The following is an 18,315-nucleotide window of genomic DNA, read 5'->3' as shown; positions in this document are numbered from 1 at the left end:
GGGGCACGAGTGACTATTTGTAAAATTAGTAGTGTTAAGTAAAGGTTAAGAAACAAAGGTTATTATTGTTATGCTTTATAAGGTAATTAAGCTTTATAACCACTGTTATTTTACTCTTAATAATCAAATTGTAGGTAAGCAGCGCAGAGGGATCATTCTTTCTGCTCTGAGATCGTGGTGTGTGCGACCCGAAGAATGGGAGAAGGAAAAGCACTGAAGGCGATGAAGTTCCAGAAGGATGCCTCGAGAGTGATAATAGGACTGATAAGGGCCTTATTGGGGTTAGCGAGGCCTCACGAAATTGAGCCGATGTACAAGATTAACCCTAGGTCTAATATGTGGTTAACCTTTGCGAATCAGACCAATCAAACATCATTTTGTATTTCTATGCAATCGGTAACTGATCCTTTTAGAACATGCTTAATTGGAACGCCGTATTGGGACCCAAACGATTGGAAGGGTTGGGTTTCAAATGAGACCATTCTACGGGAGACAGTGGTGAATGCCAGCTGCTCTCGACTAGAAACATATCACGGATCTCGGCAACAAAAGCTGCCTTGCGGAGGCTATGCGGCCGCTCTTGTGATTAACGCCTTAAATGTTTCCCTACCATGGGATCCCCAGGAGATAGATCTCCTTGGATCCATGTTTGGAAATGAATCTTGCTTCCACTTTGCTGGAAGTGCTTTTACAGGAACTAGCCATTATCGTAGGTTTGATTGGATAGGATGGACCAATGTCACTAGTCGACAAGTGCAATTAGGTAAGAAAAATGAGCCGAAACCAGCTTACAATTACAAAAACAAGGATGACTATTGCAATGGGTCAGCAGGAACAGGGATAAAGAATCCAAAGATAAGCGTATGGGTAAATAATTCAGCTAAAGCCATTCCCCCAGGGTATTTTTTGATCTGCGGAGATAGAGCATGGCAAGGCATTCCAAAGCGAGCAATAGGAGGACCGTGTTATTTTGGAAAATTAATTATGTTTGCCCCACCTATGAGTATCCTGAAAAATCGTACAAGGGCAAAACGAGCGCTTAGACAATTGACACCACAGTGTGATGGGAGATTATCACTCTATGACAGAGCAGGAAGAGTGGCATTGTCACTGTTGTTACCTTGGGGAGCTGCTTCAAAAGCTTTAACAGATATAGGGAGATTAGCGTGTTTAGTAGCTAAGGAAATAAATGCAACGTCAAAAATGATATCAGAGTTAACTCAAGATATGGATAGTGTTCGACATGCAGTATTACAAAATAGAGCGGCAATCGATGTTCTGCTTTTAGCACATGGTCATGGGTGTGAGGATTTAGATGGAATGTGTTGCATGAATCTGTCGGACCACTCAAAATCAATCCACAAGCAATTACATAAGCTACAACAGAATCTGAACGCTATTACGGTAGAGTCGGGGTTGTCACACTGGCTCAGTCACCTGAGCATCCGTGGGTGGTTGGCAGATTTGGTCAAACAGGGAACAGCGACGCTGGTTACGATTCTGATCGTGCTATGCATTTTTGGATGTTTGATAAGTTGTGCCATAAAGGTGGTTAAGAAGACGTTTAACGGTATCTGGGTTGCTCAAAAACAAAAAGGGCGATTTGTAGGGTTTCTGGAGAAACAGGGACATATTGTGAGCAACCCAGACACTCTGAATATGGACTCAATCGGTTTGTAGTAGCACAGGTTTCAAGCAGCACAGGCCTCAAAGCTTTTCTCAGGCTGGTTGTGGGAAAGCAAACCTTTCTCAGGCCGGTTGCAGGAAAACAGGCCTTTCCCAGGCCAGCTGTGGGAAAACAAACCTTTCCCAGGCTGGCTGTGGGAAAGACAATCGTTCTCAGGCCAGCTGCAGGTAAACAGTCGTTCTATGAATACTGACCAATCATAGTTTGAGTATTGATTATGTAACCGGGGTGTTTTATTGATAGATGTTTTTATGTATAGTAACCAATCATAGCTGAGTGTTGCACTGAGTGTTTATGTATAGTGACTAGTCACAATTGAGTGCTGTCTATATAATCTAGATTCTCTGCTAATAAAGTTGACTGTTATGGATCATATTGGTCGAGTCCTTGATGCTGCCGCAACATGGAGTGACCTCCTTCATGTTACTGTACTGATATAGCTGTATGAGTGTCACCATTTAGAGCAGGGCAGCAATAAGCTGAGTGGCAGATGCTCTCTATTAACCCCCACCCTCCCACCAGAGGAAGGGAAAAAGGAGGAAAAGGGAGAGAGACTTACAAATTGAATATAAAACCAGCTTTACTAATAATATTAATAATGAGAGAAATAATGTAAAATATGCAAACCTGATACTGAGTTTCCCAGACTTGTGTGCTTGAGGGCTGGTGTTCCATCAGCAGCTGCCAGGCAGGCACCAGGAAGTCCCGGACTGGACTCCGCAGTAGATGGGAACTGGACTCAGGAATGCACGGATCGGAATCTGGCTCAGGATCGCAGGCAGAACAACGAGCAGGATCCTCCTCAGAAGTCAGCCATGGATGAAGAGAGCGAGACCCTTGTGATCCCCCAGCTTTAAACTGAGTATGACATGCATGGCATGGAATACCTAGTTGGCCAGTATCGGGTCAGCTGTCCTGTCTGCCCCTCCCTGCAAGTGCGACCATTTCCGACTCCTCACTTGCGGGACCTAAGAGGTCTATCAGTGACCTTGGCTGCTACAGAAATAATTATAAACAGGGGCCTTTTTCTGCCTTCTGTTCCTACCATTAGCTCAGTAAAACTATAAACATTAGGTGTTATCAGCTTTGGAGCGGACAGTGTCTGTAAAATATGCAGCCAACTTCAGAAAAATACAGTCACTTAGAAGAATTTAGCTGTAAGGAAGATACACTAAAAGAGAATCAGTTCTATTTTAACCAAAACCAGGACAAAGACTCTCAATAGTTGTCTAGTTTTTGTAGGAGATATTGTACAAGAAACCTTTATCCTTATCACAGAATGCTCTGACATAAAGAACAGCAGTACTAACCTAGTCTTTAACGAACTTCAGCGGTCTTCATCCTAGAACACTGAGTAATCTTTCTTATGAGGAAAAGCTTAAATCATTGAGTAATTCTGAGAAATGAGACTTGTCTGATAGGAGCTGATGTATAAGGTGGAAAGATAATTCTGAAATGCTGGAGTTGGCTGATGTTGCTGAGATACGCTGCAGTATTACACACAGAGGTGGAGTTTACCCAGACATGATATTTTCTCCTCGGTGTATTGCATTTGTGCATTTCAAAAGGTGGTTGGTGTATTGGGTTTCCGGGGCAAGGTTTTGGTAGCGAGGGGGCTACAGGGGTGGTTTCTGTGCAAAGCTGCCAGATGCTTCCCCCATGTCTGACAGAGCCAATGCCAGCTGGCTCTAAGATGGACCCACCACTGGCCAAGGCCAAGCCAATCAGCGACAGTGGTAGGGCCTCTGTGATAAGATATTTAAGAAGGGGGAAAAACTGCTGCTGAACAGCAGCCTGAGAGAGGAGTGAGACTATGTGAGAGAAACAACTCTGCAGCCACCAAGGTCAGTGAAGAAGGAGGGGGAGGAGGTGCTCCAGGCACCAGGGTACAGATTCCCCTGCAGCCCGTGATGAAGTCCATGGTGAGGCAGACTGTCCCCCTGCAGTCCTGGGTTCGGCCATGTCACGTTAATTTGGCAGAAAATAAACCCCCTTGCTTTCTAACGCTCTTCACCAAAGTGAGAGGCTAGGTGCGGCTAGGTTTAAATTCTGAGTGATGTCCAATTTGCCACTACCAGTCCAGTTGTGTTTAATATGTATATTAAACTACCACGACTCTGGATACACTAATAGCAGTCTGCACCTTCAGTCCAGTTGTGCTCATGAACTGGCACGGCCGCATTTGGTCGCGTTCAGTGAGAAACTGTGACAACTGGCTACTTAAACAGTGCAGTTTTATTTGTGCAACAGGTATATAGGTTTATTGAATTGCCGGTGATAGTGACTGTCTGCAAGAAAGCACGTGCAAATATAAAACGCGTGAAAAGGTTATAAATAATACAGCCTGGCTATAAACATTAGGGAGTAACTATTCCCGAGAAAAGCGCTTAGTTTAAGTCTCACCCAAGGCGTCCCAAGGAGGGGAGAAGCAAGGCTCAGCCCGTCAGCCAATCCTGGTTGTCGGAGGCAGTCTGAGGTGGAGTTTCCCTTGACTTGCTCACGGTGTTATCTTCTTCTCCTCCGAAAACCTACGGTGTTATCTTCTTCTCCGAAAATCCCCCATTTCCCTGGTTATTTTTATATCCTTTCTGCCTTTAAGGTGGAGTTTGAGTGACTTGTAGTCATACATACCTTTTATCATGATTGGTGTAAAATTCTCTCACTTCACATTTAAAGGTATAGTTTACAAAAAATCGAGAGCGCAGACTCGAAGAGGGGTGGTCGCACCTCGGAGGCAGATAGCCTTTGGGATGGAGGTGTGTTTTGGTATTAAAATGATATTAAAACAAGCAAAGTTCACGAGAGGATAGCACTTTGGCAAGGTTTCGAAAACCTGTTGGCTCAGGGGGCCAGATGAGCTGCTTATCAGTTCTAGAGAACCATTTCTTCCCGCTTTGTCATCACGGAGCAGGGCCACGGAGTCTCCACTCCGTTCCATCCTCTGTGGTACATTGCAGGGAGTTGCTGTGTTAGTGGATTCCTCGCATGCCTGCTGCAGCTGTGTCCCATCCTCAGAGCTCCTTCTGATTTCATGCTTTTCCTCAGTGGGTGAACACTGCTACGTTTTTCATATAAACCTTAATTTTACTAATAATTCTATGGGCCAGTATAGGGTTAATTTTCACAGGAAGCCAGGAGGGGACACAGCCAGGCTGGCCCAAACTGGCCGAACAAAACCGGGTATTTGATACTGTTTGACATCATGCTCGGTTCTGAGTGGGGGAGCTGGAGAGGGGGCAGTTAATCACAGCTGGGGAGCGTGCTGCGCATCCTGCAGTGAAAGAGAGTTGATCTGTGCATTCCGTTATTTGTTTTCTATGTTCTTCTTATCAGTATTACTGTTGTTACTGTTTGCTTCATTTGCTGTTCTGTTAAACTGCCCTTATCCTGACCCATGAGTTTTGCCTTTTTCTTCTGATTCTCCTTGCCACCCCAGTGGGGGGAGGGGCGATAGAGCGACCGTGTGGTCCTTTGTTTCCAGCTGGGGCCAAACCACGACACCCCTGCAGCCCATGGAGGTTAACAGTGGAGCAGATATCCACCCTGCAGCCTGTGGAGGACCCCAAGCCAGAGCAGGTGCATGTGCTCAAAGGAGGCTATGACACCATGGAGAGCCTACACTGTAGCAGGCTCCTGGCAGAACATGTGGACCCATGAAGAGAGAGAAGCCCATGCTGAAGCAGGTTTGCTGGCAGGACTTGTGACCCTGCAGGGGCACCCACGCTGGAGCAGTCTATTCCTGAAGGACTGCACCCCATGGAAAGGACCCATGCTGGAGCAGTTTGTGAACTGCAGCCTGTGTGAAGGACTCACATTGGAGAAGTTTGTGGAGGACTGTCTCCTGTGAGAGGGACCCCACTCTGGAGTAGGGGAAGAGTGTGAGGAGTCCTCCCCCTGAGGAGGAAGGAGTGGCAGAGAAAGCATGTGATGGACTGACCGTAACCCCCGTTCCCCGTCCCCCTTCGCCACTCGGGGAGAGGTGGTAGAGAAAATCAGGAGTGAAGTTGAGCCATGGAAGAAGGGAGGGGTGGAGGTAAGGTGTTTTAAGATTTAGTTTTTACTTTCTCATTATCCTACTCTGATTTGATTGGCAATAAATTAATTTCCCTGAGTTGAGTCTGTTTTGCCTGTGACAGGAATTGGCGAGTGATCTTTCCCTGTCCTTATCTCAACCTATGAGCTTTTCGTTATATTTTTCTCTCCCCTCTCCTGCTGAGTAGGGGGAGTGATAGAGCAGCTTGGTGGGCACCTGGTGTCCAGTCAGAGTCAACCCACCACAGTTGGAAAAGATACAGATAAGCTGGGCCAAGTCATAATTTGCCAAGTTAGTGGTATTCAGTTGATTCCTGCTTTGGTTTAAAGTGCTTTTGTATTTAAAACATCATGATTTTCACCATATTTTTTTTCTTGATTTCAGTCTTATTAGGAACAAGTGGTTCTCTGTCTTAAAAAATCACAGAACGGGGAAGTTTTTCATGTTTCAAGCTCTACACAAAGAAAGATGTGAATTGTAGTTTTCTCCCAAGCATATTTAAGAATAAAATAACATCATAGTAGGGCTATACTGGACTGTTTTGGTAAAGTTCTGTTATAGAAAAAATTAGTCAAAACTTAAGAAGAGTTTCCGTTTTGTGTTCTGGTATACTTCTCATATATATATATATATATGTTTGTATAACTAACTTGCTTAGCATTAGTGGCTAACTGCACTGAAGCTTTAGGCCTCACTGTTAATTTGCCACCTGGATACCGTGAACTTTCATTGAACCCTTGCCAAGCTAAGTGAAGGAGGGCCCCAAGGACTCAGTTGCAGCTAGAAGATAAGGAAGTCATCCATTGACAGCAGCAGGGCCTCTTTGAAGATAAGGGAAGAATTTTCAGCCTGCTGTCCTGGGTTCAGGTTTAACCCCAGTTGGCAACAAACCACGCGGTTGCTGTCTCACTCCTCCCCTGCCCCTGTAGAATGGGGAGGAGAATCAGGAGGAAAAGGCAAAACTCGTGGGTTGGGATAAAAACAGTTTTACAGAACAACAAAGGGAGAAGAAAATAACAATAATTCTGATAAAAAGAATATACAGCATGCAATGTTCTCACCACCCAATACTCAGCTTGCTCCTGAGTAGCAAATCCCCATGCTTCAGCCAGCTCCCCCCCTTTAAATACTGAGCATGACATCACATGGTATAGTATATCCTGTTTGATTGACTAGTTTGGGTCAGCCCAACCAGCTTCTTGTGAAAATTAACCCTATCCCAGCTGAACCCAGGACACTTGCCCAGAGACAATGAAGGGGCCCAATGAGGGACAAAAGACCCAAGACCCAAATAACACCATTGGATCAGCTGCTGCTTGGAGACCATGTGGAGAACTCATGCGGGGCAGGAACTTAGATTGCAAGGGTATAATTGCCCAGGGATTTCTTTGTTTGGTGTCCGTCTCTGGAGGCACCCAGCTCAAGCTATTTTACACCGCTGTACCATTCAATAAATTCATCTGGTGTATCACAGAATCACAGAATCACAGAATGGTAGGGGTTGGAAGGGACCTCTGTGGGTCATCTAGTCCAACCCTCCTGCCGAAGCAGGGTCACCTACAGCAGGCTGTAAAGGACCTTGTCCAGGCAGGTCTTGAATATCTCCAGAGAAGGAGGCTCCACAACCTCCCTGGGCAGCCTGTTCCAGTGCTCCGTCACCCTCAGAGGGAAGAAATTCTTCCTCATGTTCAGACGGAACTTCCTGTGCTTCAATTTGTGCCCATTGCCCCTTGTCCTGTCGCTGGGCACTACTGAAAAGAGCTTGGCCCCATCCTCCTGACCCCCACCCTTCAGATATTTGTAAGTATATATTAGGTCCCCTCTCAGCCTTCTCTTCTTCAGGCTGAACAAGCCCAGATTTTTTTTTTTTTTTTTTTTGTGTATGTCGTGTCAGAGACTGCTTTGGAAACGTAGGGTTGAGCCTGAGGCATGAGGAAGTGCCCTAGAGTGAGTGTGTGTGTGTGGAGTCGAAAAACGGCACCCGTCGGCTCACTGGAGTCGCCTACTGCGAAGGGATTCCAGTCCTCGCAGTTAAAGTCTCGAATGGTGTGTGTGTAACTTCTTGAGTGGTGTGTGAATGCTCGGGCAGCGGCTTCTCCCTTAACAGGTCAGTCGATAACTTTAATCTAGGTAGTAGTAATTTCCTTGGTTTGATAGGTATTGGTTGATGTGCGGAATCAAACTTCACAACTCAGAGAGTTATCAAGCAGGTATGTTTATTGCGGTGCTGGGTGCAATGGGGATCGCTCCTCCTAACTTGCACACCAAGCCACGAAGCATGCACCTATTTATTACAAAGCTTATCTAAGTAGGCTGGACTATTGTAATTATTTCTAGGAATTCATTATCATACTCCACCCCCCCTTAGCACTTGCGCAGTGTCGTCTGGTGGTCGTCTGTGGGGGTCTTCTGGATGAAGGCTCGTAGTCTTCCTCGCTGTATGCTTTCACCTTTGGCTCAAAAATTCCCGAGTTGTCTGTGTTGGCTGAGTCCCAAACCATAGAACCAGTTTCAGCTAGAGAGTTGCTTCTTACAGACAACAAAGTTCTGGTTATCAGTCCTTGTTTCTCTTTGTTTGTCTCGCAAGCAGTCCTTGTTAGCTACATTTGAGCCACAACAGTCCTTGTTAGCAAGATTACAAAGAGCAGAACTAAATCAATTAACAGTGTTTAACTCTTACCTTAACATAGATGCAAAATTATATAACGAAATTAAACTAAAGCTATAGCAAAATCGAACTAATTGTCAGTTTCCCACATCAAGTCCCCCCCTTTTCCTTCTTTTTTTGCAAATCCTTTTGCTATAAAGTTACCCTGCTTAAGGGTTTTGGCAAAATATTTGACACTGTCACTGTTTTAACTTATGTTTTTCGTTTAGCCCTTCCCATTGGGGTAGTATGTCTGACATGAGATATTGATTATTACCTACGGCTAAGAGTGACAATTGTGACATGTGTTGTATTCTACTTAAATCTTGCGTAATGGTGGACAACTTATTCGCCAGTACCTCGGAATTTATGTTCAAAATTTTTAAACTCGTTTCCACAAAGTCTGTTGTATCCCTTTTTTTCCTTTGAGATGTGAGAATCATTATTAGCTCCACTTTCTTTAATGAACTATCATTTTCCATTTGCCCATACGCTTAACTATATAGGGGCTCACTTCATATACATAAGGTGCTGTCATTTTCTGGGGTGTAGGAGAAGTTGACACCGTGATGGGCACAGGTATAGCCATAGTCGAAATCTTTTCCTGTGATATGTCCAACCCAAATTTAAATGATAATGCTCTGTCTCTTCTGCCAGTGCTTTTTAAACAGACAACAGATACTGACTGAATTATAGTAAAATTGAACCAACAAACATCAGATGCACAATGTTCCCCACCTATTGTAGGTTCTGTTCTTTGTTCAGAAAATCTTCTCATAGTAACTTGGGTTAAAGGAGGGAAATTTTTTCTACTGCTAGTACTAAAGATTCTGCAACCTACGTGGATTGTTTTCCTTTTATCGACCTTCCATCTATGCACCGAATGGTTCCATTTTGATTCATGTAATTGCAATTCCCTGTTGTCATATATGATGACAGTTGCTAGATTCATTCCCGCTAAGTCTTTTCCCATAATTCCTGTATATCAAAAATAGGCTTTTGACCAAGGCCATTCCCAGGTATCAACTCTCATGGGTTTCAGCACAGTTACCACCCACATTATTGCAAAGGTTCTTAGCCTAGCTTGGTTAGTCCATGTTAGCGTCTTTGGATGCGGAGTTTCAGGGGTCCAGTGGACGTTATTTTCCATTGCTGCTGAGGAGCTTTCTTCACTCTTGTGTGATGGATCCAGGATGTCTGCTCCTTAATCTTGACTGCTGTGTGGGATGTCAGCAGCACTTGGAACGGTCCTTCCCATTTCGGTTCTAGTGGAGAATCTAAAAGAGATCTGATCTGTCGTGGTTACCGTGTATCCTGTCTTGCGGACTCCTTGTCAAACGAAGCTGCTTCTGTCAGTGTACCAGCAATCTTCAGCGTCCTCCAGTAGCTCCTCTTTTAGGTCGGGTTGGCTGGAATAGACTGCTTCAATCGTTTCCAAGCAGTCATGCGATACTGGTTCCCCTGTGGTCCTGCTGAGGAAAGATGCTGGATTGACAATGTTAGTAACTGCTATTTCCACATCATCCTGCTCTACCAGGATAGCTTGCCATTTAAGAAAATTTTGTGGTGAGAGCCAGTGTCCTCCCTTCACCTCTAATACTGCTGATACAGTATGAGATACCAGTACTGTAATCTTTTGGCCTAGTGTAAATTTACATGCTTCTTGAATGTTCAGCACTACTGCTGCTACTGCCCTCAGGCAGCTAGGCCAACCCTTGCTTACTTCATCAAGTTGTTTAGAGAAGTATGCCACCGCCCTCCGATATGGTCCCAGATTTTGGGTTAGGATTCCTAGGGCTATTCCCTGCTTTTCATGAGAGAACAGCCAGAAGGGCTTAATAGTGTCTGGTAATCCCAAAGCAGGGGCGTCCATCAGCTTTTTCTTTAGCTGTTGGAATGCTCTTTTTGCTTCCTCATTCCAGATGAGGAGTTTTTTATCAGATTTTAATAGTTCATAGAGCGGTTTTACCAAGAGTCCATAATTATATATCCATAGGCGACACCATCCTGTCATTCTCAGGAATGTGCAGAGCTCTTTAGGTGTCTGTGGTCGAGGGGTCTGACAGATGGCCTCCTTCCTTGTTGTCCCCAGTGCTCATTGGCCCGCAGCTATCTCATACTCGAGGTAGGTTACTTGCTGTCGAGCTATTTAGGCTTTCTGTGGAGAAACTCGATAGCCATTAAGTCCAAGGAAATTTAGCAGACTGATTGTCCATATTATACAAAGTTCTTTCATTTCAGTGGCTATTAATAGATCATGTACATATTGTAATATTGTTCCTGCTCCATGGGGTCGCTCCCATTGTTCTAAGCAATTTCCAAAAAGAGTGGGGCTATTTTTAAACCCCTGGGGTAACACAGTCCGTGTCAGCTGTGTCTTCCTTCCGGAGTCTGGGTTTTCCCATTCAAATGCAAACAACAACTGGCTTTCTAAACTTAATGGGAGGGAAATGAAGGTGTCTTTCAAGTCCAGGACGGTAAACCAGGCCAATTCAGGTATCAATTTAGTTAATAATGTGTATGGGTTTGCCACAACAGGATGCAGGTCCTCAACAATTCTATTGATAGCCCTGAGATCCTGTACTATTCGATAACTACCATTTGGCTTTTTAATAGGTAAAATGGGAGTGTTCTATTCTGATTCACACTCTATTAATAACCCATATTTGATGAACCGGTTGATCACTGGTCAATTTCCTTCTCTGTCTTTCATTCTAAGAGGATATTGTCTAATCCTTACAGGCCATGTTCCTTGCTTAAGTTTGACTATTATTGGAGAGGCATTTTTCGCTTTTCCTGATGTCTCTGTGGCCCATACTCCCGGGTATACCTGGTTCTGGACTTCCTCAGGTACTCCTGAGCCAACAGGGTTATTTATGAGGGCCAAACTCAAAACTTTAATTAGCTGGTCGTTTCCCACCCAGAATTCTACTTTCCCTTTGTCAAATCTTATTTTTGCCTTTAATTGTTCCAATAAATCTTGTCCTAATAGAGGCCTTGGGGAATTAGGCATATATAAAAATTTGTGTACCCCCAATTGTTTCCCTAATTTGAATTCAAGGGGTTTTAGAAAGTACACCTTTTCACTTTGGCCAGGAGCTCCCCTTACCATTACAAAGTCATCATCTACAGGTGTCAAAGCCTAATTTAAAACTGACAGTGTTGCTCCAGTATCAACTAAAAATTCCATGCTCTGTTGCCGTTTCCCTAGCTTTAATACAACCAGTGGATCCGCTAGGGTAGATTCCCCAGGTCCCCGTCAATCCTCCTTGACGTGGGCCTGTATTCTTTTCCTCCTTCTCTGCCTTTCTGGACACTCATTTTTTTAATGTCCCCTCTGCCTACAACACGCACATTGGTTTCTTTCCAAGGGCCTCTCAGGTCCTTCACTTCTGAATCTTTCACTGTTTTGTAACACTGCTACTAACATCCGCTTCTTTTACTTTCTTGTAACACTGCTAACAACATCTGCTTATCTTTCTTTTGATCCTCCTCCTCCCTGTTACTAAACACTCTCCACGCCTCGTCTAGTAAATTTTCCAAATTCCTGCTGCTCTTAGTTTCTGCATCACTTGCTGACTGCCCAATGAATAATATTCTGGCAGGTCAGACACATGATCCCTCCAGGATCCTTCATTTTATCCAACTTAGTACATCTCTGCCCTATAATACATGCTGAGCAACATCCTTTCAACTTCCTTGTTCTTCTTTCTTATTTTATACAAAATACAGCCCAAAGGGCTTTTCTTCCGTATCTCTCTGCTCTGTGAAATCCCCATTATTTACCACGTCCACCTCTCTGTCCCTTAATCAACATACGACAAACCAACTTTGCACTTAAACAAATTCTTTTAACACCAACAGCTCCAACTCTTAACCAAACTTCTATACTTTAAGCACCGAGAAATAGTTACCGGCTGCATATGAAACCTTATCCCACTTCTTTTTTCTTCTCAAAAATAACATCAATTGCAACAAAGTATTATAATTCAGGGTTCCATTAGAGGGTTATTTTCCTCATCATCTAATTTATACCAAAGCCATCACTGATTACAATACTTTATTAAGGTCCTTTTGTTCACACTCCTGCCTAGTGGTCCTCCTATATCCTTCCAGTGAGCCAAAATACAGCCTAAAAGGCTCTTTTCACTGTCTCTCCACTTTGTTTACCTCTCATTATTCATTTAATGTTTTGCTCTCCTAGTGTATCCAGCAGGAACTTTCCCTGTCCTCCTCCCTTGCTAGTTAAGGAATACAGTCTGATTAAACCGACAGCACTAATACCTTATCCAAGGCAGAAGGTGCAGAGGTGTACTCACCCCACAGCAAATACACCTAAATTCAAGACAATTATTAACATAAAACTCCTGTCTTCCATTTGACAAAAATAATGTACTTCTAACACTTTGAACACTGTGAACAAATAGGCAACATTGTGTTCACATTGTGTATGATAGAGAGATGGGGAGGAAGTCAGAGGAGATGACGAACAGGAATAATCAGGAGAGGATTTCAAAAAAAGAAACAAAAACAAAACCACAAAATTGAAAAAAAATGAGCTATTAAAAGCTTCTTGTAAAATGTGTTCTTATAGGTAATGACCATATGACCAAATTGCTAGTGGTACTTGAAACTAGATACCACAGTACATACTGGTGGAATAGTTAAGCAATAGATTGTGGATCCTCAATTGGAAAGTTTAATATGATACATTGCTTCTCTAGTTAACCAGGTGATATAAGCCTTTGTTAAGTAGAAACTCTGGAAGACATTACTAAGTAATGACATCATGTTTGAGAATATGAATAGATCACTGTTAAATCCTGCAATTCTCTTAATAACTGTCCTTATTCATATTCATGTGTGAGCAAAAATAATATTCTGTTTACTTTCTACTGATCCATGTGTGTTTATGGCAAGTAGTGCAGTGTAAAAACAAAAAAGCAGAACACTGCACCACAGAATATAGTTATCTTCTTTTTCCTAAAGGTTATAAATATTGCAGGCAGCATATCAGATTTTCAGTTTATCAGTAACACTTCCTTTAAAACGACTGTATTAGTTCTTACAGTGTTAGATGTTTATTAGAATAGGAGACTGTTTCCCTATAATTGTCTCTTGTTTTCTTAGCCTCCTCCAGGAAATGTGAAAATGCCTAATGTACCTAGTATGCAGCCAGCAATAATGAAACCAACTGAAGAAACACCTGCTTACAAACAAATTGCAAAGGTTTGTTTCAGGCACTAGGTTCCTTTCAGTTATAATCAGATAAATACACTTCTGGAATAGTATCTTTTATAAATAAGCGTTTCTTTCCTGACAATTTATGAAAATTAATACTGCCTTTAAGTAATCAGTTATTGCATGAATTCGTGTAATATTAGGTCAGTCTTCATCCATAACTGGAGATGTTTAGTTATAGAAAATAGACTTGGAATATTTATTTTGTGTTTGTATTCTTTTTGTCAATATCTAATGATGCTTGTTTTGTTCAGGAGCATGCCTTGACCCAGGCAGAACTGGTAAAGCGTCAAGAAGAACTGGAAAGAAAAGCAGCTGAACTAGATCGCAGAGAAAGGGAAATGCAGAGTCTCAATCAGCAGGCAGGTATGCATGAAAAAAATACTTTTTTAAATTGCAGAAATTTCACTTTTTCTTAGAAACTGTTTTAGTTTTACAGTGACATTCTGTAACAGATTAAAGAGGAGTTTTTTTGTAATCTCTTCAGAAAAAGAAAATTTATCTCCTTTGGGACAATGCATACAGTGCATAAAAACTGGCCTGGCCTGTGCAAATTTTCACAGCAAAAATTTTAAATGTGGCCTATGTTATATGTTACTCTGCTATCAGCTATTTTTATTCTAGGTTAATAGACAAGTAATACTGTTGAATAGAAATGGAGTAGTTTGACAAGAAGTAACTTCATAAGTAACATCTCTGATTACTCTTCTGTCAGCATTTACAGCTGTAGGAGAACTTTCCTGTTCTGAAACATTTTCTTATCTTTTGCTGTGTTACAGACACAATATTCTATGCAAATATCAGAAAGGTTTATTCTATTATTAATATTTTATTTATTTTTCATATGACACTTTGGAACCCATAGTCAAGGTCCATATCTCATTTTGCCACAAACTGTAAGTGTGCTGTGTGAAAGCATCAGTTTTCATATTGCAGTTTCACAAATGAGAAGATTTACATCCTCTTAACTGAAGATACTTTCCTAGAAGTAGATGGGAATATTCCTTTTCAAAAGGAAGAACTTTAGACTGCAGTTAGAAAAAAACACCCAAAACAAAACAAAAAATCAAAACACCACGTGCAAAGTTGACTTTCTGTGATCTTTTCACTTGTATCTAGAATTATGACTGTTGTATTTCCACATGTGCTGGTTTTTTTTGCTCCTGTGGAAATTAGAGTATACATCAGTACAATTCCAGATTGCATAATTATTTAGTAATTCAAATTCTCAGGGAACTTTATGCCAGTCATATGCTAGGATCTGGGAATGGGGACTTGCTATTCTTCTTCTAAGGAAACGAATCATGGTGATATTGTCCCTACATTAAACATATTTATTTTCTCAGTATTTATTCTTTTCAATCTCTTTATTAAATCTCTGTACCTCTTCTCTCAGATAATGATTTTTTTTGTTGTTTTTTTCATTTTCTTCTCCATATCTTGCTCTTTATATAATTTCACTAACTTATACTGGTGGTCTGGATTGATTACTTGTCTCTTCCAGGCTTCAGGGATAGTTTTGTTCATCTGTATCATAGGGAACATAACTCTGATATGCCATGCATGTTTCAGGATATTTTTAAAATGGGTATTTACTGTGTTATTAGGTTGCAGTTGTTCACACCAGAGTGCTTGAAGAGTCCATGAAGAATCTAAAGGATTCTTTAGGAAGGCTGAATAAAGAAGAGAGAGCTCTTAAAGCTTTAAAGAGGGTGCATAAAAGATGCTGCAAATCAGAAATTGTATGTCGTGACTGAGGAGAACAGTATTCTTTTCCTTCTGATTTTTTTTTCTTTTGCACACTCATTCGAACTCCTTTGGCAATTGCTCCAGCCACACGGCCCAAGTCACAGAAGGTAAAGGCAGGGACTGGGAGAATGAAGAATCACCCACTGCAGGAGAAGACCAGGTTCGAGGTCATCTAAGGAACCTGAAGGTGCTCAAGTCCATGGGACCTGATGAGGTGCATCCGAGGGTCCTGAGGGAACTGGCGGATGAAATTGCTAAGCCACTATCCTTCATATCTAAGAAGTCGTGGTAGTCCAGTGAAGTTCCCAGTGACCGGAAAAGGGGCAACATCACCCCCATTTTTAAAAAGGGGAAAAAGGAAGACCCGGGGAACTACAGGCCAGTCAGCCTCACCTCTGTGCCTGGCAAGATCATGGAGCAGATCCTCCTGGAAGCTATGCTAAGGCACATGGATAACAAGGAGCTGATTGGTGACAGCCAACATGGCTTCACTAAGGACAAATTGTGCCTGACAAATTTCATGGCCTTCTACGATGGGGTTACTGCGTTGGTGGACAAGGGAAGACCGACTGATGTCATCTACCTGGACTTGAGCAAAGCATTTGCCACTGTCCCACACAACATCCTTGTCTCTAAATTGGAGAGACATGGATTTGACAGATGGACCACTCAGTGGATAAGGAACTGGCTGGATGGTTGCACTCAAAGAGTTGCGCTCAACGGCTTGATGTCCCAGTGGAGACCAGTGATGAGTGGTTTTCCTCAGGGGTTGGTATTGGGACCGGTGCTGTTTAACATCTTTGTCAGCGACATGGACAGTGGGATTGAGTGCACCCTCAGTAAGTTTGCTGACAACACCAAGCTGTGTGGTGTGGTTGACATTCTGGAAGGAAGGGATGCCATCCAGAGGGACCTTGGCAGGCTTGAGAGGTGGACCTGTGCGAACCTCATGAAGTTCAACAAGGCCAAGTGTAAGGTCTGGCACCTGGGTCAGGGCAATCCCAGGCACAAATACAGGCTGGGGGATGAAGGGATTGAGAGCAGCCCTGCCGAGAAGGACTTGGGGGTACTGGTGGATGAAAAGCTTGACATGAGCCACCAATGTGCACTCGCAGCTCAGAAGGCCAACCCTATCCTGGGCTGCATCAAAAGAAGCATGTCCAGCAGGTCGAGGGAGGTGATTCTGCCCCTCTACTCCACTCTGGTGAGACCCCACCCGGAGTCCTGCGTCCAACTCTGAAGCCCTCATCACAGGATAGACATGGATCTGTTGGAGCGGGTCCAGAGGAGGACCACAAAGATGATCAGACAGCTGGAGCACCTCTCCTATGAGGACAGGCTGAGAGAGTTGGGGCTGTTCAGCCTGGAGAAGAGAAGGCTGCGGGGAGACCTTATTGCAGCCTTTCAATACTTAAAGGGGGCTTATAAGTAAGATGGGGACAAACTTTTTAGCAGGGCTTGTTGCGACAGGATAAGGGCTAATGGGTTTAAACTAAAAGAGGGTAGATTTAGATTAGATATAAGGAAGAAATTCTTCACTATGAGGGTGTGAGGCACTTGCACATGTAGCCCAGAGAGGTTGTAGATGTCCCCTCCCTGGAAGTGTTGGATGGGGCTTTGAGCAACCTGGTCTACTGGAAGGTGTCCCTGCCCATGGCGGGGGGGGTTCGGCTTGATGATCTTTAAGGTCCCTTCCAACCCAAGCGATTCTGTGATGCTGTGATTCTATGGTGGGACTTAGGAAAGTGTGCATTTAAAAGTCAAGGAACTCTGAGAAATTGTTTTGTGAAGAATTCACTTTTCTCATTACTTTACAGAAACTGTCAGATCCTTGCTTAGTCTTTTACATAGATAAAATACTGTACTTTTCTTGATCTCTCTCCGCTTCATTGTATTTTATTTCTGGTTTATTTTCAGTATTGTGTGAGCATTGCTAATAAAACTCTTGGGTTTTGGTAGCCCAAGTTATCCATACGCTTGTGAAACTTGTGCACAAAACAATTTGAACAAGTCCAAATGCATATCTCTTTCTAGTATATAGAGATTAAAACTGTATTATTGTCCTGGGTTCGGCCAGGACAGGGTTAATTTTCACCAGAAGCCAGGAGGGAACACAGCCAGGCGGCTGACCCAGACTGGCCAAACAGAACAGGGTATTCAATACCATGTGCCGTCATGCTGGGTTCCGGTGGGGGAGCTGGCCAGGGGGAAGGCAGTCACGGCTCGGGAGCGCGCAGGGCACCGGGCGGTGAGAGTTGCTCTGTGCATTTCGCTGTTTTGTATATTCTCCTTATCTGTATCCTTGTTGTTACTGTTCCCTTTGTTTGCTGTTCTGTTAAACTGCCCTTATCCCGAGCCACGAGTTTTTTGCCTTTTTCTCTCCATTCTCCTCCCCACCCCAGCAGGAGGAGGGGCGGTCGAGCGACCACGTGGCCCTTTGTTTCTGGCCATGGCCAAACTGCAACAATTATAAAGCACTTTTTTTTTTTTTTTTTCTGATTTGCAGGTAGAAAAAATAACTGGCCACCTCTTCCTGAGAATTTTCCAGTGGGTCCATGTTTCTACCAGGACTTTTCTGTAGACATTCCTGTAGAATTCCAGAAGACAGTAAAGATTATGTACTATTTGTGGATGTGTAAGTGTTTTTTTTAAAAGAAGAAACAACGTGCCTATTCGAACTTGATGATACATACCTGCTACTTTGGCTTTTGCAACATCTGTAATGAGAAATTGTTTTAAATCCCCCAAGTCAAATGTTGAAATGAAATCTTTTTGTTAGCTTCAATTTTAAAAGTGTTAGATTATTTCATAGAAACTTGTGTAGAAAAAAAGGGGGAGGAATACCCTAAGGCAGTTTGGTTATAATATATTGCAGTTTTCTCTTTTAAATATCCCTGTTATGAAATGAGCTTTGATCATTCATTACCTGAGAAATAATTTTACTGTGTTTAAAATCAA

At 42.9% G+C, this 18,315-nt stretch overlaps 1 protein-coding gene across 6 annotated transcripts in view; it reads left to right on the top strand.

Moving 5' to 3' along the window:
- The window catches only part of LOC142365547 (secretory carrier-associated membrane protein 1-like), a 98,039-nt gene that overhangs the window by 63,588 nt on the left and 16,136 nt on the right, over positions 1-18,315 (top strand). For 2 of the 6 annotated variants that reach the window (XM_075446398.1, XM_075446402.1), the window contains 3 exons: positions 13,498-13,596; positions 13,863-13,974; positions 17,864-17,992. In XM_075446398.1, coding sequence (XP_075302513.1) covers positions 13,498-13,596; positions 13,863-13,974; positions 17,864-17,992 — 340 coding nt within the window. Of the gene's footprint in view, positions 1-134; positions 1,691-5,654; positions 5,721-13,497; positions 13,597-13,862; positions 13,975-17,863; positions 17,993-18,315 lie in introns of those variants that run through there. The other 4 variants (XM_075446403.1, XM_075446399.1, XM_075446400.1 and 1 more) reach the window with 4 other exon arrangements.

Source organism: Opisthocomus hoazin, chromosome W (assembly GCF_030867145.1).
Source record: "Opisthocomus hoazin isolate bOpiHoa1 chromosome W, bOpiHoa1.hap1, whole genome shotgun sequence".
Taxonomy (NCBI): Eukaryota; Metazoa; Chordata; class Aves; order Opisthocomiformes; family Opisthocomidae; genus Opisthocomus; species Opisthocomus hoazin.
Note: the sequence above shows the minus strand (reverse complement) of the source record. Positions and strands in the feature narration are given on the sequence as shown.